Below are 25,163 nucleotides of genomic sequence, written 5' to 3' on the forward strand. Positions count from 1 at the left end.
GTATGGAGTGTACGGGAGTGATTCACGGAATGGTGCGAATAGTCACGGCCATAAAATAAAATCGAACGTTCAGAAGAACAATTGCCTCATTCTCATTAAAAAAAAATTTAAAAATTGCGATTCTGCATTTCGATGCAAAATATTTCCCAAACAATCGATATCACCAGGAAATGTCCCGAAAAATTTGCCAAAGTAATTAATTTCCCCCCGAAAACCTCCGCAAATCCAACAATTCTCCTCAACTCTTAATTTCCCCGCGCACGCGAATAAAATAATTCCGAGTGCATTGAACTCTCACGCCTTTCCCCGAAGAATCCAAACGTCTCCCACCGGATTGTGCAATCAAAAACACAGGCTTCAATCCCGCGAAAAAAAAGTGAATCCTCACGAGATACATTTAATGGAATTAAACCCAATTTCCTGATCCCGAAGCATTAAAAAATGATGAAAAAACTTACGTCGATTCATCTCAAGGTGATAGCGATCGTCTCAGCAGATTTCTTGCGTATGTACTTGAGTGTCGGAGAACCTAGCGTCCACCGAGCATATGCCAACAACTGTCAGCAGAGCTCAATCGTAAATCCATAAAATTCCGAGTTCTAGAATTAAAATAAAACGAAAAAACTTATCTTTCATTTTTAAATAACATCGTGATCACACACTTGGGGGTCCAGTCGATAATGCAGTCGGCATGCATTGAAATCACCGCGAGATGAGCTAAGAGTCATCCCACACTCCCATTATTCATCATCACGAAGTTGTGACAAGACAATTTCCCTCGTTCTTAAAATGGCTTCAGTTTTTCGCAAATATCTGGAAATTCTATCAGAAATAGCGGAATAGTCGTAATGACCTTTTTTGTGGGGAATTTTAAGGGCTACAAAAAAGGTCCAATGGACGATTTCGCTGTTTCTCTTAGATTCCGAGATATACAGCAAAAACTAAAATAACTTTTCGTGTTTTTCACTTTTTCGTTTATTTGCATTTTTTTTTAAAATATTAATTAATTGGGTGTGATTTAGTCCGGGACTTTGGTTGCGGGGTAAAACCGTTTATTCAACACTTTTATGAGTTGAGTACACAATGTCCTGGTAATTACACAGTTGATGAGACAATTTGAGGGAAATTGGAGAAAACCAGAATTTTGTTATTAAAGAGGTCTTACGTCTTGTCTTGTGTTGGAGCCGAGGGAACCACACCTTGACGAAGACTATGCGGCCTGCGGTGCTACTGTGAAACCGACAAGTTGAAAGGCCCTCGCTGCGTGCCTGCTTCGCCCGTGAGGCCATCGCAGGGGTGGAGACATCGATAATGGGACCCGGGTTGTTATTAATTTGAAAAAGCGATTCACGTGAGTCTGACGTGGTTACCGATTTCGGTGATTATCTCGGTAATTATCGGGTTTAGAGGGACAAGTGTCATGACCTTTTTTGTAGCTGATGAAATTTTCCATAAAAAATGTTCTGACACATTTTCTCCTAAATCCGATAATTATTGAGATAAATGCGGATTTGAAGAAGCGAATCTGAGATTTAATCCTGGACATTTGAAACTGAGTTGGATAGAACTGATCGCGTTCAATCGTGAATATCTTCTAACTGAACGATGTGATTTGGATGCGTCACGTCTCATTTTGAAGCTTATAAAAATATCTTGAGATTGAAAAAAAAGTCGAGGAATTTCACTCTGCGGTTCTCGAGTTATGACTGATTAAAAAGACCCGTTTTGCCGTGTTCTTCACTGTATTTGATATTAATTCTTCAAGTCTGCGTTATAAGCGGTTTTAGGCGGAAGTGTCTGAGGGTTTTTTGGTGGAGAATTTCTTCAGCTGTGAAAAAGGGTTTATAACATTCTTTTCCGGAACCACTCGTTACCGAAGCAATTCGGCAATTAGATAAAGTGTAATTAAACCGTGAAATAGAGAAGAATTTGCAGATTTTCGGATTTAGCTCGGAAGCGAGTGATTTTAAAAGAAAATGTCAGAAAACTTTTTTTTAGCTAAGAAAGTTCTCCACAAAAAATGTTGAGTAACATTTTCCTCTGGAACGAGTCGTCACCGAGATAATTCTGTAATTAAAGAGTGGAAAATGATAGAATCGCGGAATGGAGAAAAGTTTTTGATTTACAATTTTCAATTTATCACGGAAAGGAGTGATTTTAGAAAAAAATGTCAGAAGATATGTTTCGTAGCTGAAGAAATTCCCTACAAAAATGTTCTTGGGCATTTTCTCCGAGAACTACTCACTATCGAGATAATTTGATTTTTAATGAGATGCGACGGATCGTTTTGGGCTCTCGTGTGTCCTAACACTTCGCTACTGATTTTTTCTCTTGAATATGGGAATTCCGGTGGGGCGGGGGGCACGAGAGGTGGGTTTGGTGGTGGAAGTTGTCCGTTATGTTGTGTTCAGGTATTTTTTTGAATAATTTATGATGAGTCAGCAGGTAAGTTAATTTGATTACTAATTTTTCTTAATTGGGAATTTTAAAATGTGAGCAAAATTCCAGAACTTGAGTTGTTTTCAATTTTTCTGCTTTTTGTTGTTACAGTACATCATATAATAATGATAATTGCTAGTTATAAGGATAATTATCATTGTTGTCAGACATATTTATTCACAAGTGTCACTTTTCGTTGTTTTTGTTGAACATTAGATGAACAACAAAATAAGTAACTAAAAATATATAGATAAAATTGTTTAGAATTAATTTGTGATTAATTTCTGATGTTCATAAAACGCTTGCGAATTTATCGCAAAAGAAAATTCATGGGTGAATACTTGTTTATTCATTGACGTTTCGGTTTTAAAATAGAGGAATTGACGAATGGCGAAGAAAATCGTTGATTGTAAATCTACTTTCGCGGCTCGCGTGCCACATAAACTCATGTAACACTTTTGCATCGATTTGCGATCGATTCGGGGAGAGAGGAGGATAATGTGGGTCTGCCCATTGTTTTTGCTGTGGGAGAAATGATGTCAATCGTTGCGGTATTTTCTTTATTACCTGAAGTGTTTTACGTATTTTCAGATCGATAAATTCGATGGGGGGAACATTGATTGTATTTCACGTGTTAATGAAGATTTTAGCCTGACAGGAATTTCCTCAGTTCACGAAGAGAAATATTCAATAAAAATTACGAAATGTGGTTGCAGGAAATTTTACGAAACTGTCAGGTAATTTTTACCTGAGATCACGGAATTTTTCCAGAGCGTTCCGTAATTTTTACCTGAATCTCCGGTGAAAAATTACAATACCGTCACTTGAATTTTACTGAACATTTCGCTCCGTGAGGAATTGAATGCAATTCTGTAGCGAAGTGGTACAACGGTATAAGTCGATTTTGACTATTGACCAGTTTTTAATGAATATCTCGGAATCTAAGGGAGATAGAAAAAATTTTATTATGACCTTTTTTGTAGACCCCGTTGAGAACTACAACAAATGTAATCACGAAAATTTCGCTATCCTCCTTAGATTCGGAAATATTCCTCAAAAACTCAACTGGGATGAGTCGGCTCGTCTGGTTTTCGAGAAATCCTTTCTCATATTTGTCATGTTTGTATTTAATGACGAGATTATGAAGAATATTACTTTACCATCTGTTGATGACCCCTCCCCGCTATTGATCACTGCGAGATCCCCTGAAAACTTCCCTCCCAACGCGCGATACTGCAAACTCCTCTGTAGGCGATTGTTGTCAGCCTCATTCTCGTGAAAATGAGAGAAAACTCCTCGGAGCTTTTCTCTCCCCATTCGATTGATGTTAAACCGTTAATTGATTGCAAATGCGCATTTTTAGCGGACGCATGCGTTACATAAATCTGATTTTATATTTCCCTCGGTTTCTGTTTACTTCGCAATGTGATCGGCCGCATCAGCACTAACGGAGGAGACACGAGAGTCCGATTCAACTCGTGGAATTTAAAGTTCAGTTTTTTATTATATTGTGAAGTGGTGAAAATGTAATGAATCAAATTTAATTAGCTAATTTATTATCAGTTAATAATAATATATTATCAAATGGTTTTTTGAAAACGATTCTTGCTTCCGAGTGGAAGCTTTTTAATCGTTAAAGTTCAAGTTTTTGGTTCATCAATTCGTTATGATCCAAAAAGTCAAAAAATTACATTTTTAGACTCTATCCGTACGCAGAAAAAAATTAGTTTGACCAGGGAATCATTTTCTTGGGAGAAGAATTTACTTTTTTAGGAGCTCTAAATATTACGATTATATTTTAATATATATTTATATTTATTTTAATATTATGATTATGCTACAGCTGACCTTGAGTGAACTCCATTGACAATTATGAACATTTAGAATTATTCCAAATTATTTTACGCAGGAGAATTTCAAATTGGAAAAAATTGAAAAATAATGAAGGGTTTAGTCAAGGTCATGTGTAGCCTAATTATCTCACGATTCCACATGATTGTAATATTTGGAGAGGGACATGGACCGCCTGGGAATTACTGGCCCGGAGAAATGCGCTCCTAAAAACAAAATTTTCGCCCCAGAAAATAATTCCTTGGTAAAAAAAATTCAATTCAATTGAATTCTATTCTTTAATCCTTGCGATGATGAAAAACATTTGAAATTATGAAAATTTTAGCATTTGTTTTTCAGAATTTTTAATCTTTTGAATGTTCATTCAACATTCGTTTCAATCGAATGAATGTTTTTTCTTCACAATTACTCAAACTTGAATTTAATTGTTATTTGCGGTTTCATCTGGCTCGAATACCCAACTTTCTCAATATAAACAATGATTTCCTTGACGGGAATGAAGACTTCAATACCAGAAGTTAATTAATTAATCATTTCGTATCATTAAAAAAATTAGTGAAATGAATTTAAAAAATCAGAGAAATATTTTCGCTCGATTCAGATGTTTCCCTCCTCTGAATTTAAAATTCATTCCCCAAAATGTCTTAAAGACGTATTAAAATATCGGTAATTGCTGAGTATGAAGACCTAAAACCCTTTGAATTCTCAAAATTCCACGAACAATTGATTTTAAACTGAATTCAAATTTTTACCAGTGCAATTCGCCTTGTTCTCTCCTCTTCCATTGCGTTTTCCTCCGCCACTGAATTATTCGTTCGTTAATTTATCCTCCAATTACCCGCAGTTCCTCCTCAAACTGATAACAAGGTAGAGAGTCTAATCCGCGGCGGGAGGAAGTGGCGATTGTTTTCCACCGATTTATCCTCGCATTCCCGAGGAAAATGTCACTGTTCGCCTGTTGCATTCGCCGGGTAAGTCGCTACTGCTATTGTAGATAAGACGACTTTTGCGTCAATAATCGAGAGTAAAAATGCCAAGGCAAACCAGTGATAAGTGACACGAATGAAAATTTTATTGTCCATTTCAGTGGTTTTTTTGGCATTTTTATGAGTTCGGGAGATTGTTTAAAATTCAAACGTGAAAATTCCATATATTTGCGATTACTGATAAGTCAACCTGATGATTTCAAGTAGAATAAAAACTATTTCGTTTCAAGTAATTATGAACAAATTATTTTTATTATTTTTATTTTCAATTTTTTTTCATGAAATATCTCCGAATCTGACGCAGATGCCCAATTTCCTTGAAGATCTTTTTTGCAGCTTTCAATTCGTCGTACAAAAAAGGCCAAGACTAAAAAATTCCGCTATCTACCTTAAATTCTGAAATATTCATTGAAAACTGATCAATAGTTAAAATTGACTTGAACTCAATTCAATGAAAAAATACCTGTTTATTGTTTATTGAAAGCCGTCTGCTGGCTCTCGTAAATTCAAAGAGAGCATCGGAACAAAATTTTAATTAATTATAATGAAATTATTATTATTACTGAATTATTATTGATTAATAATAATGAAATATTGAAGAGAAATATTTATCCCGTTGCGAAATTCAAAATTCGTTTAGAAATCGGAGAACCGAAGAATTAAAACTTATTGTAATTGGTGAGACTCCCGAAATTCCGAATAGATTTGACAAATTTCGTTACACCTGGGATAATTTTTTATGGAATTCAGGGTAAATTTTAGTTTTGGCACAAATTACGGTGGAAAACTCCACGATTACTTAAGTTGTTCGGTAATTTTTCTCCAGCTTTTTTCTCCGTGTGTGAATAAAATTTTTTGATGAATTTCCAATTCCATCCGCTGCAATTTCCATTGATCCCTCCCAAGGTCACGAAATAACCAATACCAATAAGGTGAAGATATTTGCGTACAATATGGTACAATTGTGCTGATAATTCTCGTGGCTGAGTGCCCACATTTTCCGCCACTTAACGGATTTCATGCTGGCGAGTCAAAGGGCTGACCCAGCTCACTGTAATCAATCCAATCTCCATAAATAGATGATCGTTTCTCCTTGAGTGACATCAGATGCTGTGGATTATTACTTACTCGTCCTTAGCCATTCAATTTTTCAAATCTCCCTTCTTATTTGTTTCGGGTTTTGATTCGCTAGGAAATTCTGTTGAATTTTCATTGAACTTTCTATTAGTTCTTGACAGATTAAAAAAATCAGGAATGTTCAGGGGAAAATATTGTATAGAAAAAATCAATAGAATTCCATTTTTTTCGGTATAAATTGCTCGGCCCAAATTTATCAAGTTCTTTTGTTCAATTTTTTAAAGTATTTCGCAGGTAAAAAAAATCATTTTAAAAAAATTGAAAGAGTCATGGGAGAAATATCTGAGTAAGCAGCTGCAATGGGAATTTTTTCGTATTTTTTCAAGATCTTGGCCTCAAATAAAAAATAACAAAATATAATCCAGTAATGAAATAATGAAAAAAATAGTAATGCCCAGGTTATCGCATTCTCAATAATAAAAATTTTCACAACTCGATCCCAAGAAAATGATGAAGTATTGAAAAAAAAACTAGTGGGTGATAGATAAAATCTTGCATAAGTTCCATCTTGTATAAGTTCCAGAATTTTTCTAGATTTCATAAGAAAGTTATTCGACAAAATGATACAGGAAATTATGAGTCTCGGGGCATTCGTTAATTCTATTCATTGATGCTCACGTGTGGCAATTATGTCTTCTTCAGCGACGGAATTTCCGAAGTGGAGATCAGAAGGTGCCGATACCCATGGAGCCACCGGAAATATCCTGGGAGAACACCCTCGGCTCGCCCAACGGCGTTCCCTTCGACGAAGAGACAAAGGAGTTGATTGGCGACTGCATGGGGGTTCCCGTCCCCCCTCCCGTCAATATTTTGACAATTATAAAAAAGAGTGACGGCTTCCCCATCCAATTCCCCATCAAGTCGGTGCAGTGCGCCGCATTGAGGGCTAGAGGAATCAGTGAAGACATTCTGGAGGTGACAAAATCCTCTCCTCAATGATTAGATATTTCTCTGTTGATTGTAAACTCTTGGAGATAAAATTGTTGTTGTTGTCAGTTCAACGCAAATTCAGCATATCCAATAATTCACGAGGCGATGCTACCACTGATGGCGGGCTGGTTGAAGCACAAGCGCGATCATGGGAGCCACGTGGAGAGGACTCTCTACAGGAACATGACTTTGATGAAGTTCATCCAAAGGCTGTTGGAAAAACGAGCGGTGGAGTTCTACGGTGGTGAGGATCGATGGAGATTGATTGACAACTTGAGTGGACACGGCGGCTGGGAGGCTGTGGGGACTAGTCAAGAGAAAGAGCCTCTGGTACAACTCAGATAAGATGCTTTCGATAGTTGTCCAATGCAGAGAAAATTATTTGGTGAATTTCACCGCCTACAGTAGAGGCTTCGTATAAGATACCTCAGGGACAGGAGGAGAGTGGAATTCCGGGAACCCCTGTGCCCCCACTACGCGCGCCCATAGAGGGGAGAAAAATAGGGATCAGCGGGTTTCAAATGAGATACCTCGCTCGTTGCGCCCGAATTCAATGAAATTTTCATTTTTACTGAATGAATATCGATAACTAATCAATTCAGTAGCGAAGCGGTAAACCGGGTCAAGTCGACTTAGCTCTTCGCTGAGTTTTCGAGGAATATCTCCGAATCTAAGAGAAATAGCGAAATTGTCATTATAACCTTTTTTGTAGAGCGAATTAAGAGCTACAAAAAAGGTTATTACACAAACATAGCTATCTTCCTTAGATTCCGAGATATTCGTTAAAAACTGACCAATGGTCTAGATCGACTTAAACCGGTTTACCGCTTCGCTACAGAATTTATGTGTTTAATGTTTTGAATTTGTATCGGCCGCGTTCCCTTTTCTCTCTAAACATAACCCCGCGTGATAGAAGGGCAGCTGATCTTGGGGGATTGTTGGTGGACTCGAGAATAATCACAGACGAAAAATTACGATTTTTCGATGGGAAAAGCGAAAAAAAAATCGATATATATTTCCATTACTTGAAAAAAGTGGTGTGACCCCCCCTTAAGGTCATTAGACCCTCATGATCACTTCGTTCGTCCCTCCCGTTTGATCCTTATAACTACTCTCTTCCCGTTGAAAAATCACCGGGGCCATAGGTATCTTATAAGAAGCCCACGGAACAAACATTCGGGAGGCGATAAAAGTTCCGAGAGTGGGGGTAGGCCTCGAACGCTCGGAGCGCGAGGTATCTTATAGAGAGGTTCCTCATACGAAGCCTCTACTGTATTTAATTAAAATTCCGAAAAAGATTTTTCAATTTCATTCAACAACAATTTGTTATATTTTCAATAAACGTCGATTTATTTGATGGATCAAATTTAACAAGGAATTGTAGATTACTGCGAAAATATCTTTTAGGGGTGACATTGATCGAATGAAATTGAAAAATGAAAATTGATTGAATGAAATTGAAAAGTCTTTTCTCAATTTTAATTGACTAGCTGTTAAATTTCACCAATTATTTGGTTAAATTCACCAAATAATTATCTCCGTGAATGCAGGATTACTGTCACACCATTAATTGCGTCACCAGGTATTGGAGCATTGTTTATCCTACGACGAGATCAAGCTCTCAGCGCTGATGATCGTCTCCTCACACTCGGAATTCATAAACGACGGGGCTAGAGATAATCGAGGAGTCGTCAGCAATGATCCAGATAGCTACCAGCCACGTGGTGTCATTGTGGGAGTAATCGGCTCAAGGTGATGTGTATAAATATGGACGGAATGCATAAGAAAGTCCTCAGATTATAAATAATTAAAGGTTGCCTCTGTATTTAACTTCAGAGCTGTCAACTAAAAAAACAATTCCTCATTTACACTTTTCCCCTCTCCAAATAATTAATTTTTTAATCGCTGAGGGAAATGACATTGATTATTTATTCGTTTACTCAGGTTTGAAAGGGCTCAAGTGATGGAGTACGAGGACATGGTGATAACTCCCCACCAAAATAATCTCGATAATGGGTATATTTGCCATTTTTTATTATGAGTATAAGTCAATTTTAACTGTTGACCAGTTTTCAATGATTATCTCGGAATCTAAGGGAGATGGCAAAATTTTCATTATAACCTTTTTTGTAGACCCTATTAAGAGCTACAACAAATGTGGTTACGAAAATTTCGCTATCTCCCTTAGATTCGGAAATATTTCTCAAAAACTCGACTTAAATTGTTTTACCACTTCGTTACTGAACTGAAACACTCGCTCATCTGATATTTTACCATTTCACTAAAATGTTTAATGGCCTCTCTAATTGCCCGATTCATGATAATGAAGGTATGGCCCCGCCGGAGAAGGTACGATAGACCAAATCCGAGGATTGCGCGTGATCTGGTCGCGCTTCTACGGTGAGGATTACCATCCGACCTACGAGGAGGCTGTGAGACGCGTAAAGTCGAGGGATAACAAGAGATACATGGCACTTCATCCTCACATGTTCTTTGATATTGAAAACTACATGAAACGAACACTATTGTCGGTCGAGATTCTACTACTGGAGGCTAACACGAGAGCGGAGAAGCAGAACACAACGGCGTTTTTACATGTGGTTGGATTTGGATTGGGTAAAATTAATTGTTCTCAAGCTAATAATGCTTCTGTGATCTTCAATCAATCAATCAATCCTGAGATAAATAATGCAAAAACCATTTCAATATAATGAAATTGCATTCAATAACGTGGAGAAAAAAAATTTAGGACTGGGCAATGAATTAGAAAAAAAAAATCGGCCCTGAAATTCCTCTAAATTCACGTAACTTGCCTTGAATGTGCGAGAGAGACGGCCGTCGTCTTGTGCCGAGAGTGCGAGTGAGACAGAATGACTGCGGTGACATAATTCGCTCGAGGCCTCTAAAAAGTGCACTTTTCAATCAGTGATTTTTGGTTTAAAAAAAAACGAAATGGACAGTTAAAAAAATTATTTCTGAGATTGAGTTTCTATATTCGAAATGAACAAGATAAAAAAATGAGTATGTTCCCTCGTGCCGTATTACGAAGTCACATAAACGTAAGGGAAAGCTCCGAGGGGACGTGAAGCATGGAGACATCACATCATAAAATTTTCACTTTCGGTTTTCGAGGTCATTTTGATAATTTCCTTTAGGTACGAAAGGTGAAAAAAAAGTATTTCCGATACCGGGAATCGAACCCGGGCCGCCCGGGTGAGAGCCGGGAATCATAGCCACTAGACTATATCGGATGTTGTAATGAGACTGACTATGTGGGCACTAAGAGCTTAGGAATGTATTTTGAGAAACATCACCTCATTATATTATGACTTGAGAAGAAAGAAAAACTGTCTTCAGGAAAATTCTTGTTTATTAGTTTCCGAAGAGCAGGCACTATCTGTTAAGCAAATATATTATTATTTTCATAAACAATTATGGGAATTTGACCCACAGTAAACGTATGAAATTTGCTCCATTCCAGGGGTTTGGAGACTGATAGAGGATCAAGAATCGTATTTCTTAAAGACCTTCGAGATAGCATTAAAGAAAATGAATCGAAAGTTAAAGTACGTCTCAGACATAATGTTCGCCTACTTCAGGAAAGATAAATGCGGTGGTGCAGGAAATGGAGATTATCTAGGGGGTAATTAATCCATTCCCAATTTTCTTGCTTCATCACTAGCAGAATCTCATCAGACTTGAATGTTTGTTCACCTTCATGAGAACTGTGCGCTCCTTTGCAGACATAAAAATTCACTTCGCCTTGAGGGAGCCCCACAGCAAGCTCTTCAGAGCGACTGATGCTAATAAACTATTAGTGGTCACTTACGCATGGGACGGAAATGCCTATCCCGGCAATGAATTCTGGAGTGGTTATTTGGAGGCAAGTGGAGATCCTGCTGCTACTTGCAGCACCCAAATAGCAGAGCTGCATAATACGAGAATTAATCCCCGGGCATGTGCATCGAGTCTTCATGTTGCTTCACCGGAACATGGACTCCTTCACATATCGGAGTATGCACGACTGCATTTTGCTTAGGTAATGACAATCATTACCCAGGACTCGAAATAAAAAACAAAACGAGAGCATTTTTTTACGTCCTCGAAATTTGTGGGTAAATATTCGTTGCAGGAAGATGCAATAGTAATCAGAAAGTTGATTTCAAGAAGAATTTTTTCATGATCTCTAGAACAGTATTTATTTGGTTCGATCTCGTTATGCGTTGAACCTGCACTTGCCCCTTCTTCCTATTAATTCCTTACTCCTTGTATTCTTCTCAATCACTATCAGGAATCACCCGATTGGCGACATCTTGCGTGCGCCCCGGCAAGAGTTGGCAATTGAGTTGCGCAGTTTGCCCTCTAGGTGGTTACAAAATTTAGTCTATGATTTCTACGGAACTAGGGAAATGGCGGGCGAATAAAATATAGGAGTCTCATGTTGAGCTAAGTCATCACCATAGATGGCTAATATATATATTTTTTTAAGTTTAGGATGGAAATAATTCTAAGTCAAGCATGGCGGACTAGATTGCTGACAAAAAACGTTATTCTTTTTTTAAAAGAGGACTACTCCGTGTTCAGGCGTTCGATAATATGTTTGCACATGAAAAAATCCTACGAAGTTTCTTCCTAGAGTCACAAACCCCTTATTACCTCCACTAGGAAAGGATGAGCCCGATGGGCACAGAGCGTCGCTTCTCTCGCTCCCCTCGCAGCACCCGCAGTCGTTCCGCCGATGTAGACCGCCTCCGTAAATACGCCGAGAGAATAGAGGAGCGTCGAAATACCGAGGGTAGCGAAACCACCCGCCTCTACGCCACCCGCTGGCTGAACCTCCCCAAGTCCCCCAACTTCTACGACAAATCCCCGGACTCCCGGGATTCCCTGGAGATAACCGAGAGCCACGAGAAACTGATCCTCCGCAAGTCTTCGGGCAGTCGAGATGACCCTGAGACCTCCAGAGGTGGCGACCCCTGGAGGGAATCCATGCAATCGGACAGCGACGTCACCAGCAGTAACAACGATGTCCAAGTGAGTCCTGACGGTGGAACTCTCTCATTTCGCTGGGTTCCACTGCCTAGGATAGGGGACAGACCTCAGCATTCACAGAAGTCGTTGGACATGGAGTTTCAGGGGGCTAGGTATAAATTTTACTGTCAAATTGTCTCACGTATACGTAGAATTCTCATCTTTCTTTCGAACGGAAGCATTCGTATCCACTTCCAGTATCCCCACCCAATCATAAACTTTACTGCTCGGGGCAGTTTAACCTAATTGAGGTCCAGATCTCAACAAATAATTGTTGAACACTTTCTAGAGGAAATGCATCCCGCCTTCCCTAGAGATGTGAGATACATTTTGAAGGCAGATCAATATCAAACTAGTAAAGGATGTGCAGTACAATTTGCGATCGCAACGTAGATGGGGGAGCCACCAAGTGGTCTCTAAACTAAATACTCTTGGGCGGCAACCAATGAGATCCCTCGGAGGGAACCAATGATGGAGCTCAGCCAATGAGATCACTGGATTCTCTTTGATCTCATTGGTTGCCGCCCAAGAGCAGTTAGTGGAGAGACCACTTGATGGCTCCCACATCTACGTTGTGATTCGCGAATAGGAATTAGCAATTACGCTGACACTTGCTTGAAACCATCAGCCAAATAATCATCATCTCCACAGGTACGCAGCAAGCAAATGGATTACCTTCGCAAAACACCCGTCTCCCGCCTCCTCACGCTCCAGCCTCGACCGAAAGTCCTCCTTGATGAAGTTCTCCTCCTACTACGACAGAGAACTCCGCAAATACCCCAAGAAACAGGAATCGGTTGTCTCGGCAACAGCTGACGATTCCTCCGGTCAAATATCTCCAAACATCAATGCCGATACGAAAGTCCTCGAGAAGAACGAAAGCTCGAAAGGACCGGCTATCATCACTCAGAGACTTCACGATCTGTACAAATTTAGGTTCGACAGAAAACGAAGTTCCACATCCTCCAGGGGTCATCGCTGGAGCAAGAGCAAGAGCAGCAGTGACGACGAGGATGAATCAACAAGTCCCACCAGTCCCAAATACCTCGACGGACGCAGGGGAAGTCAGGACTTGGAGTTCAACGAGCGGAACGACAGGAATCCTCGAAGAAATCCCAGATTCTCAAACCTCAAATCGAGTTTTCTGAAGAAGTTCAACGAGAAGTTGAGATTCAGTGAAGACTTGGGCGTTGGAAGGGATAAGACAGCCAAGTACGAGAGGAAGGCGTTCAGCGAGGATTATGGAGAGCCTCAGGGCTCCCAACGAGAAAGTTGGCCGAGTAAGCTGGACGTTGATGATAACGAGGGACATGAGACCGAGTCCACGGACACTTCCGCCAACGTTGGGGATCGTCAGGTGAAGGAGAGGAGACGGGGCAGTGGAGGCATCGTTAAGCATTCCAGTGTTGAGTATAAGTCTTCTAGTAAACGGATTGAGGCACCTGCGAGGTCCCTCAGTTATGGGGCTGAGGGGCGACCTTCCACCCCTGTGCCCCCGGTTGAGGATGCTCTCGGGGATTGTGTTCCTTCCAAGTTTAGTTATCTCAGGCAGAAGCGGAAGAGCACTAGGTACAAGGTTTATTTGACGTGAAGATAGGAGATTAAAGGAGGGTTGATGTTGATGTCGATGTCATAAAGTTATGTAAGGGATGTGGGAGGAAATAAATGTTTGTGGATGTTAATGAGATGTTTTGGTAAGTTACTTGTGTGGAGTTTGATGTTATATTATCAGGAAGAAAAGGAATGGAAGAAGAAAGGAGTGCCGTTAAGATATTAGATGATCTCTTCCTCAAGAAAGTTTCTGTGAAAGACTCTTCTTCTGGCGTGATTACGATTTAATGGATTAAGTCAACAGGATCTTGAGGGGTACAACTGTTAATTGAATCCTTTTTTAGATACATCTTGGAATCTAATGGAGATATCTTCATCGTGATCGAGATCTTTTAGAGCTTTACAGGATGCTAGCGTCACGAGAATCTTGTCATCTCCGTCAGATTCATCTTGAAGTCAATTTACAATTCGTCAATTTTTAAGGATAATTAGAATTAATTAATATTGAGCGGTCAATGGTAAATTTTACTAGTTATTGAGGTTCTTGGACGGCTCGAAAGGAGTTATCTTGATCCGCTTTTTCACCGGAGATCGAGCGGTTCGACCGTTTGAACTGATCTCTTCGTCTTCCTTTTCGAATTTGTTGGTTCTCTTCTCGTGGTGAAAGCAAGAATTACCTCGATTGATCTCGTTGATCGTCGCAGATCCGTTCGAGATGAGTCTTCCATTGGACTTTATGGTATTAGCCGAGTTGTTCAGGGAAGAGCGTGAATTTTGGAGGCTCATGGTGAGACTGTTCTGTTTGATCACGGGAGCAATGATCAACAAATCGTTTCCGTTTTTGTCGCAAGGAATTTGGGGGGAGATCTGGTACTTGTGGCGGGAGAAGTTTGACCGGTTGTTGCTTCGGTTCACGTCGACTTTTCCCTCTTTGTGGTTTTGGGTTTTGTGGCTCGAGGTGGAGTAGGAGATGAAGTGCAGGGGCTCACACTTTATCCGGATGTTAGCGCAGTCCTGGGCCTTCTGCCATTCCAGGACGTTTGTTAGGAGTCTTATGTACCTGGAGGAATTACCTACATGAATTCATCGAAATCTTGGAGATGCGAAATCATACATTGAGAGAAAAAGAAACACGTTGCCAAGCAAGTCTTGTTTGGGCCAACAAAATTGCTTTGGAATTAGGCAAATCATCTATTGTAATATGCAAATTTAACATCTTAACTTTAACATCTTGCATTTTGCAATGAGAGTGATTGTAAACAATTAATTGAAAAAAGGGATATCGAATCTGACAGGAAAAAGGGCGTAATGGAAAGTCATCAACATGGCGCTAGTAGACTTACTTAATTGCCATTCTCAATATCTCATTCTTCGACAATTTCTTCTCCGGCGGATGCGTTGGCACCAACTTCCGCAACTCTGCAAAAGCCCCGCTGACATTCTGCTGCCTCCAACGTTCCCTGCTGTTCGTGAACATCTTCCGAACTCCATCACCACTCCCCTCACCATTTCCCGATGTGATTGACGTACTGAAAGTGGAACTGCTGGAACTCGTTGTGATCGCCAGATTATTGTTCACCGAGGAAATTCCATCGATCTGAAGAATAATTGGCATTTTTCGTTGGAAATTTCAGCCGAAAATTTTTCACGATCACAGAGAAAAAAAAATTCTTCATCTCAAATTACGATCTAAATAGAAACGGATTTTACGGTTTACTTGTGTGTACACTGATAGAAAGGATTAGTTGTTGTTAACGAATGGATTCGGTTGGAGATGAGGGTCTATTCGGGCTCATCAAATGTTCATTCGTTAATAGTTAACAAATGCATATTTAAGAAGGCTTGTTTGACTCGATTTTCACCTTTCAAGTGAATTATTCGTTAACTATTAACTTCAACTCTACTATTCGTTAATAGTTAACGAATCTCGTTTGGAATAAATTAATCAGCCTATCAGTGGAATTTACAAAAAAACATCGTAATTAATTTACAGAGATTCTCAGTGGAATTTAGACTTTGAAAAGCGTAAAAGACAAATTCTTAAGGTATATCCCTAGAAAATATGTTTATAATATTCCCCTACTGTTAAAAACAATTCTAAGTAGCGCTGTACTACACAGTTTAAGATAAGAAATACGAGATAAGAGATAATAATAAATAAATAATATTATTATTGATTTATTTATTTATAATAAGAGATAATAAATAATGAAATGCGGACTTAGGGTTCCCCCCGACCTCGATTTTTCCATCTTACGAGAAAACGGTTCTTACGATGTTCTTAAAAAACAAATCCGTAGTACATTAATAAATTCCAAATACGATGATTTTTTTGTAAAATTTTATAGTACATATCTTCTGCGATATTAAACTCTAAAAAAGAGAAATTTCGTAAAATCGATTGTTTGATTAAAAAAATTGATTAACAAATAATTTTTCATTTGTTAATAAACTTATAAAAATGCAATAACTCAAGTCATTGTCTTGGGATATACCTGAAACGTAATTTACATTTACGTTTTTCTGTATACTCTGAAAATAAGTGACGATGTCACTGAAAATTGGTGACAGAATCACTGAATTTCCTAGGTTTTTCACTCACTAAATTTCGCAATCACCAATTCCCGATAATTGAGGATAAATTCCTGGAGATCGTGACATATTCCTGAGAATGAAAACTTGTTTTTTTCTCTGTGAACGCACTTGACACAAAATATAGCTCGAGGCACACTAACACCCGACTCCCTAATCCTCTTCTGATCGTCCTCGTCATCGGTATCGTGCGAGTAAAACTCGTCCGAGAACATGGTCTCCTCCTCAGTGTCCCGGGGTGTCTCCGGAGAGTCCCCCGAGTCCTCGATCATCTCTCCATCGTTGGAGACAACTGACGTAGCCGGAGATCTATCCTCATCCGCCAGTCCGTGGCTGCCATTGTACGTCAGCATCGGCTGCAAAAATTAACAATTTCCCAGATACATTCGTTACCCTATTCCGCATTTCTAGAGCTGTTTATCGTAGGACTTCATTAATTAATTGATTAATCGAGGGAGGAAGTGGGTATCAGTGGCCAATTAAATTGCCATCTGTCCGTGAACTTCACGCGCGCGATATTCAACGCCCACGGAACAATATCATCTCTTTGTTTACATTGAGTAAAAATAAATGGAGATAAAATTCAAGTTAATGTGATTAGAGACAAAAATGTGAAAATTCAATCGAATCAGAAGCGAAGTGGTAAAACGGTACAAGTCAATTTTGGCTGTTGACCAGTTTTAAATAAATATCTCGGAATCTATGGGAGATGGCAAAATTTTTATCTGAACCTTTTTTGTAGCTCTCAATTCGCTCTACAAAAAAGTTATTACAAAAATTTCTCTATCTCCCTTGGATTCAGAAATATTCCTCAAAAACTCAACTGGGAGGTCAGTCGACTTGAACCGTTTTACCACTTCGCTACTGAAATTAAGCAAATGAGATATCTTTCAGTAGTTACGTATGTGAAAATGAACGAGAGAAATTATGTGCGAAGAATATTGCAAGACAAATTCCCAAGCTGAATATTTTATCGAAAAAGTCAATACACGGAGAGAAATGTTCAGTAAAAATTACGGAACTCACAATTCACTCACCGATTACGGAATCGACTCAGAAAATTTAAGTGACGGTATCGTAATTTTTCACAGGAGATTCAGATAAAAATTACGGAACGCTCCGGAAAAATTCCGTAGCAGTTACGTAAAATTTCCTACAACCACATTTCCCTCCGGAATTACGGAAAATATACGTAATTTTTTATTGAATATTTTTCTCCGTGTAGAACTTGATTTTTTTCGAGAGACAAAAATTGTGAGGAAAAACTGTGAAAATTCATATCGAGGAATTACTGTAAAAAATGTTTCATTAGGAATACTTGTATGAAAAGATGATGTTGCAGTGATTTTTTTTGTAAAAGAAATTTCTCCTGCGCATTTTTTATGAAAAAAGCTTGCAGTAAAGCTGCGGAATTCTTCAATAGAATCTCGACGTGATGTAATGATGATAAAAAACATTGATAAATAGATTTAAAGTATTGAGGAATAGTTTCATTACCATAGTTGCGAAATGTTCCAAATTTGCAAGAAATATATATTTTTTTTATTTTGTTTATTTGCAATAGATTTTTAATTTCACTGTTGTTGATTGATTTAATTGCACTTATTGGGGATTTTCGGCGACTTTTGGGTGCGAGTTTGACTGTCGATTACGAACGTTGAATTTTCACTGCTGGAAAGTCCCAGGATATTACCCTCTCCCGTGTGACCCCCGGAGTAGACGAATTTCGCGATAGGAAGGCGGAGCGCCGGGTTTCGTGGGTGGAGTTTGGACAACTCCCACTGTCCCCGAGTCTGTGTGCAGCATCCCCTCGTATGGAGCTGGCGTCTGGGGGTGGCTGTGAAGAGACAGGGCTTCAACGATTTTTTCAAATCCGTTAGAATTAGAACAAAATAGGAATAATGCAGTGAACAATGAGAGAAAGTTTGCGTTGCGGCAATTGTTAATTTTAAAAGTTTAACGCTGATCATAATTTTCATACTGGGCAGAGAATTTTTATTCATATTTCCTGATTTTTCGAGAATTTTTCTACACGGAGAAAAGTGAATGGTAGGGGTTATTTTTGTATGGTAGTGGTTACCAAAAATTATAGTAAAAGGGTTTCTAAGTCAATCTCAATAGTAATTTTTCCTATGTTCAACAGTAAAGCGTACTATGTTGTATAAAACGTAATATTGATGATGCCGACCGAGGCTGGTCCTCAATTACATTTGATCAATATCGTAATCCTAGAGCCAAATAATCAAGTTATTCTTGTTACTCAAGAATTACAAGAATACTCCTTTGAAAGACATTTCAATCCTATGAAATTGATATAAATGATAAGAGGTGGTTGACATTGACATTTCGACATCACTCATCACCCTTGTTGTGACCCTCGTGACTTTTAATTTTGGAGTTCCAATTTCCAGCGCCAAATTTTCATCACCAGAAGTCGATTCTTATAATATAGAGAGATTTATTTATTCACGATGCAATACAATAGATTTGCAATTAACATTAAAACTTATGATTTAATACTGTAGCGATCCACTCAATATAATAATAAACATCCGTAAAGATATCTGGTAATCCGGTACCGCATTGAACATCGTTATCCACACCAGTACCGGAAGCGATGCCGATAACTGTATCGTTGTAAATAAGACCAGCACCACTATCACCCTAAAATCGGACATGACATTGCAGCAGAGAAATTTCAATACTTGTGAAAATTTGATTACTTACCATGCAAGTTCCCCTCTTGCCATTACCTACAGCGCAGAACTTGTTAGAGGCGAAGTCATTACCATAAATTGGTCTGTATTGGTCGACATTCATTGTTCTCATCGGAAGTTTTTGCAAAAATCTGTGGAATTCCCAAGTGCCATTATCTAAGCGGCCTCTACCCCAGCCGGAAATGGTGGCATTTGTTTCGATGGGCGGAGGTCCGCTTGGTAGTTTGGCTGGTTGTCGGAAGCGGTTGAAGGGAATGGGTCTGTCCACCTGAGAGATTCAGTTATATCAATCACACAAGTGAATAATCATTCAAATAATCGATTGCGAGACAGAGAGAAACAGTAGCGAAAAAGAAAAGTAGAGCTAAATTCAGGTAACTTTTTTTCCATCTCTGTTACTGAAAAAACCAAATGATGAGGGGTCGAATGTTCTTTGGGGTCAAACAGTCCTGAAGGTCAAACGGGAGAGACGGTTGGAGGGTCAAATTTTCTTGAGGACTAAATGGGAGAGACGAGGGCAGTTGATCGCTTCGTCTGTCTCTCTCTCTCTCATTTGATCCCCAAGACTATTTGACCCCTAAAGAACGGAATTTGTGCAATTCCACTTCACCCTACGTTTCACCATATACCTTCCTCCTCTAAGTTCTTAACAATTATCAAGGTTTAATCATTGCTTTCACACAATTTGAGGTTTTTCACATTGATTTCAATAATTTGAATTCTCACAAAAAAACTATTAATTGAATTTAATGCGAGGCAAATGTAGAGGAAATATTCAGATAACTTAAAAAAATGATGAAGTGTCAAATGGGAGAGATAAGTGGAGTGATCACTTCGCCACTCTCTTCAGTTTGACCCTCATGACCCCTCACTCAGTTACCCCATTTGAACTTTAAAAAAATTTGACTCATCTGATCACTTCGCGCGTCTCTCCCGTTTGACCCTCAAGACTCATTGCCCTTAAACAATGAAATTGGTGGCCGTTTCACTTTACCCCGCCTTCCCCTACAATATATCTTAAAATGAAGCTCTGGACTACTTGAATCATTGCTTCTTTTTGGATGCAGATTGAATTTTTACCTTCAAAATCATAATATCATGGTCGAGAGGGTCTCCCGGTATGCCATTGTGCACAATGGATATCTCAACCTTGAATATATTGGATGCGTTTCGAAATTCTTGATCGTTGGTGCCGGTGATGATTCTGGTGTCCCGAAGGTCGCTTTCCATGGTCCTCAGAGGAAAGCAATGCGCTGCAGTCAAGATGTAAAACTCAGTGAGAATAGTTCCTCCACAGGAATGCTCGCTATTTATCTGCAAGGACACAGCCCAGGGAAACTCCCCTGGTTCTGCATCCACGCCCTTGATGAGTCTCTTCCGACGACTGCCATTTCCGACTGTATACTCTGTTTATAAATAACAAGAAACTTGAATGAATTTTTTTTTTTATTTTCCAATCTCAAGCTCGAAGTCATGAGCCAAAGTTTGGTCCCGAAATCGACTGTTTTTCAATCGCTTCAATTTTTTTTACTGTTTTTCATTAAAAATTACGGAACTCATAATTCGCTCACCGTTTACGGAGTCGACTCAGAAAATTGAAGTGACGGTATCGTAATGTTTCACAGGAGATTCAGATAAAAATTACGGAACGCTCTAAAAAAAATCCGTGACAGTTCCGTAAAATTTCCTACAACCACATTTCGCTCTGGAATTACGGAAAAGACGTAATTTTCGTTGAATATATCTCTCCGTGTAGAAAATTGAAGAATTAAGGGACTAAAATGATTCCAAATTTCGTCAAATTATAGATATCAGTGCGAACTTACTCTGTGTGCAATTTCAGCGCAATCGATCAAGTCGCTTTTGAGAAATCAACATTTGTTTCTAAACCGTTTTTCGCAAATTTCTCAAATATTCCATGTCTTCTTCTCTGGTTGTGGAAGAGAGTTCCTTGACGTTCAAATAAAATTGTTTGCATTGAAAATAGGATTGTGCGATTTCGCAAATGACTATTTTTCGATTTTTCTAGTCTAGGACCCTTGCTGCGCCCCCACCCCGCCTCACCCTAAGTTTTGTCACACGTTTGGATTTTATCCTCTACATGGAATAGTATGTGATATTCTGACGATAAGTAGCAGTTTGTGAATCGTATGTTTACTGCACTCGCCTTCGCCTCGTGCACTCTCGGCACACTGGGAAAATAATTGCAGAAAAATTAGTGTGCTAGCACGGTAAAGTGCTAGTAAGTGCGGTAAGGTCCGTCCAAGTGGACCTATTTTAAAGTGCTACCACAGTAATTTTTCTGGAATTTTTTTTCTGTGCACAATTAGCCGCGTGTCGCACTTGTATTGTAATGGGTATTATTGTACTGTAACTCACCGAACATGCAGACCGCCAGGAACCATGTCACGATTTGGATACGTTTGAACTCCATTGTGATGATGATGATCTATCTGGAGGATTGGCGGGCTTTATATACCGCGGCTAGCTCCCCCTCTTCATTGAGCAGACAGTTCTTCATACAGAAAAATCAAAACGCCAATTACGTTTAAGTTGTTGTCTTCAATGCTTTCTGAAGCGTATTTATAATTGTTCTGCTTTTGACAGCAAATATCTTATACAGAGGAAAATTTATCAACAAATACTTTATCCCTGAGTTACAAGATTGCTATCATATCATTACTATTGTTTCATTTAAGGGTTCATTTGTTGCCTGTGATTATTAGACAGCCGAAACGAATAATTACTACCCCTTGTTTCGCATAAAACAAAGATTTTTCGGCAGCAAAATACGTATGGGAGTATCGGATAACGAAGGAGTAGTGCTAGAAATGACATTTCTTGCGTCTACAGAGAATGCAATTTTTTTTCAACTACTAAATCTATTTTTGCGACAATAGTATCTTATGTGGTAGTATCTTATATGTAGTATGTTATAGCGAATGTGACTTTCTGAGCCGAAGGCGAGGATTATAATCACATTCACCAGATGACGCTTTTATCGCCGTGTGATATACGCTATTTTATGTCGTCGGGTCCGAAAACCGCGATGTAATCGAGCGAAGCGAGGACTTTGTCGTTTTTCTCTCAGTGTAGAATTATTCGACAGAACGAAGTAATACGCATAATGTTGATGACACTCCAATTGATGATAGTACTATGACATGAAAAATAAGAGGAAGAGAATGGTGAAATAAGAATTTGAAAAACAGAGAACCCATTCGAAAGCAAATGGCCAATTTATTAGCAACAATAACTATACGCACATATAAAAAAATGCATTCGTTCAACTGTTTTTCTCCGTCATTGATATCCGACGGATAAATAAACGCAAAATACGAAAAAAGTCATCGGAATTTACGGAGACGAAACTGTAAATTAAATTTATGTAATCGTAATTTACGCTTCAACATCAACTTCAAAAAGCGGAAAAACGCCATCTTGAAAGTAATTTACTTTTATTTTTTTCTGTGTGTACTTGCGTATAATCTCTAATGGTATACAAATGATTTTTTGATGTCATCTTAATGGTTATTGAAGGAAATCACACTTTGATTGTGTCTTGTCAATAATGGAGCTAAATGTATTTGTCATTACTTTGTTTGTCGGACATGGTTGTGTCAACACATTTCTAATTCATTTCATCACACATTGTAGTAAGAAATAATTATTTTCTGGAAAACAGGAAAAAGTCGGTGAATTTCAAGGAAACTTTTCGCTGGACACCCTGTGACTATCTGCCATTGAGACCTTCTTTAAAGTAGCTCTACCCTTACGGTAAATGCAAAGATTATTAAAAACAGCAAGAAAATTGCAGAAAACTCGTTTAGCTTCGGAATTCTAATTTTTTTTTCAATTTAATTATCGTTTTGGTTTTTCAAAGAAGAATTGTTTAAAAATTTAACCCAGTGTCTTATGTGAAAATCAACATTTCCCAATGGAAAACTGATGGAATGTTGATCGTAATCAAAGATTAAAATCAGATTTTTTTTTCTTTAAATGTGAAAAAATCAAAAAAAATTTTGACACCTCAGAAAAAATAATCCACTGTTTTGCAAACAAGTTTTATTATTTATTTATAAGAGGAGGAAAAGTGGTTTTGGGGGTGCCTCTCAATGTAATCTACGGAGGGAGTAATGAATTGGGGGGAAAATTGAACATTTTGGGGGGTTTTTCGACTGTTTTTGGGCACGCTGGCGGAAAGGTTAGGGTCGCCCGCTGGTTTGTGTTGGGGGGGTAGTGAGAGGGGCTGAGTTTTTGATTCAGATTGTTAATCGCACATTTTATATTATATTACATTTTATATTACATTTTATACATATATTATAATATATTGGTGGAACGCCATTGATTGTTAGCACCAAAGCGCGACTTGTTCATGGATTGTCGCCCTATTGCAAATGTTAAAAAACAAAATATTACGTTATTCATTTGGAGAAAAATACCATAAATAACAATATCATTCATTTGTTTTGAAAGCGGAGTCGACTGTTTGATCCCAAAAACTATTAATCCGAACATTGAATTCCTTGTCACGTGTTATGTGGGAAACCACTGCCCCCTAAAAAACCTCAAAAGAGCGATGGCCTCGGCGTGGGGGCACCCCAAACCTGTGAACCGATTTTTTTTCATCCCGTTTTTCATCATCGCGTTCTCTTCCCAATTTTATTACCACTTCCCGGATTTCATTCGAAATACAGTTATGGAACCCGATATGTGATATTAATATAGATTGATATTACGATGTGCACTTTAAGCCCCTGAAGGCGACCCCCCGAGTGGGACACCAATAGTGGTCGCACGCGCCGAGACAAAAGACCGCTGGGAATTTCGGTGTGTTATAGACTGTGCGGAGAGCCGAGTCAACAGAAAAGGGTTCTATTTGAACTCTATTAGATGGAGTGTTAGGAAAATTAGGCGGAGTTTTTCTTATCGGGGAATGGATTTTTTATTTCTGGAAGTAGTTTTGGGATTAATTTTTTCAGGGCTCGAGAACAATAAGACTCCCCCTCCGACTCACCTCCCGGTGATCTAAGGCGAAACACCTTAATTTTAGAGTTTTAATTTTCACTTCCTAATTTATGATACAGAGAGGTTACAGTGGAGGCTTCGTATAAGATACCTCAGGGACAGGAGGAGAGTGGAATTCCGGGAACCCCTGTGCCCCCACCACGCGCGCCCGTAGAGAGGAGAAAAATAGGGATCAGCGGGTTTCAAATAAGATACCTCGCTCGTTGCGCCGGAATTCAATGAAATTTTCATTTTTACTGAATGAATATCGATAACTAATCAATTTATGTGTTTAATGTTTTGAATTTGTATCGGCCGCGTTCCCTTTTCTCTCTAAACATAACCCCGCGTGATATAATGGCAGCTGATGTTGGGGGATTGTTGGTGGACTCGAGAATAATCACAGACGAAAAATTACGATTTTTCGATGGGAAATGTGAAAAAAAAATCGATGTATATTTCCATTACTTGAAAAAAGTGGTGTGACCCCTCTTAAGGTCATTAGACCCTCATGATCACTTCGTTCGTCCCTCCCGGTTGACCCTCAACACCGTTTGATCCTTATGACTACTCTCTTCCCGTTGAAAAATGACCGGGGCCGTAGGTATCTTATAAGAAGCCCACGGAACATAAACACTCGGGAGGCGATAAATGTGCCGAGAGTGGGGGTAGGCCTCGAGCGCTCGGAGCGCGAGGCATCTTATAGAGAGGTATCTTATACGCATCCTCTACTGTACATAGATTATGTACAACAAAGAAAGAAAAGAAAAATAATAATAATAAAAAGGGGGAAGTGTGTCAGCTAATCGTCAAATCTCAGTCCTCCAACCCTATGTTCAGGTGGGAAAATGTGTCGCTTCAATTTTCTTATCGCAAAATTTTTGGGAGTGGGTGGAGCAGGAGTCCAGTATTTTTATCG

At 38.9% G+C, this 25,163-nt stretch overlaps 4 protein-coding genes and 1 non-coding gene across 8 annotated transcripts in view; 2 read left to right on the plus strand and 3 right to left on the minus strand.

Moving 5' to 3' along the window:
- LOC107048095 (putative ferric-chelate reductase 1 homolog) overlaps positions 1–5,212 on the minus strand; it is a 19,004-nt gene extending 13,792 nt beyond the window's left edge. The window contains exons 1-2 of one of the 2 annotated variants that reach the window (XM_015271074.2): positions 5,043–5,212; positions 459–599 (exon numbers count right to left, since the gene is read on the minus strand). In XM_015271074.2, coding sequence (XP_015126560.1) covers positions 459–468 — 10 coding nt within the window. In that variant the 5' untranslated portion in view covers positions 469–599; positions 5,043–5,212. Of the gene's footprint in view, positions 1–458; positions 600–1,165; positions 1,240–5,042 lie in introns of those variants that run through there. The other variant, XM_015271073.1, reaches the window with a different exon arrangement.
- The window catches only part of LOC107048097 (RNA polymerase II-associated protein 3), a 96,660-nt gene that overhangs the window by 46,237 nt on the left and 25,260 nt on the right, over positions 1–25,163 (plus strand). The gene's annotated exons all lie outside the window — the stretch shown is intronic.
- On the plus strand, positions 3,865–14,024 carry LOC107048098. Of its 3 annotated transcripts, none has more exons than XM_029126773.1 (10): positions 3,865–3,929; positions 5,135–5,261; positions 7,056–7,328; positions 7,410–7,673; positions 8,926–9,095; positions 9,288–9,359; positions 9,673–9,959; positions 10,825–10,986; positions 11,087–11,382; positions 12,009–12,093. In XM_029126773.1, exons 2-9 carry the CDS (start codon positions 5,232–5,234, stop codon positions 11,380–11,382), a joined length of 1,554 nt encoding a protein of 517 aa, XP_028982606.1. In that variant the 5' UTR covers positions 3,865–3,929; positions 5,135–5,231; the 3' UTR covers positions 12,009–12,093. The 3 variants fall into 3 exon arrangements, with proteins under 3 accessions (XP_028982606.1, XP_015126564.1, XP_015126565.1); XM_015271078.2 differs by having other exon boundaries at positions 3,876–3,965; XM_015271079.1 differs by lacking the exons at positions 3,865–3,929; positions 5,135–5,261; positions 7,056–7,328; ... (3 more) ...; positions 9,673–9,959; positions 10,825–10,986 and adding an exon at positions 13,026–14,024 and having other exon boundaries at positions 11,295–11,382; positions 12,009–12,487.
- On the minus strand, positions 10,523–10,594 carry Trnae-cuc. The gene has a single exon. It is a non-coding gene; the product is annotated as a tRNA-Glu (tRNA).
- LOC107048099 lies at positions 14,209–16,870 on the minus strand. The gene is made up of 3 exons (XM_015271080.1): positions 16,661–16,870; positions 15,269–15,522; positions 14,209–14,985 (listed from the first exon to the last, which is right to left on the minus strand). Exons 1-3 carry the CDS (start codon positions 16,868–16,870, stop codon positions 14,454–14,456), a joined length of 996 nt encoding a protein of 331 aa, XP_015126566.1. The 3' UTR covers positions 14,209–14,453.

This window comes from Diachasma alloeum, unplaced genomic scaffold (genome assembly GCF_001412515.2).
Source record: "Diachasma alloeum isolate Michigan unplaced genomic scaffold, Dall2.0 Dall_scaffold_00185, whole genome shotgun sequence".
Lineage (NCBI taxonomy): Eukaryota > Metazoa > Arthropoda > Insecta > Hymenoptera > Braconidae > Diachasma > Diachasma alloeum.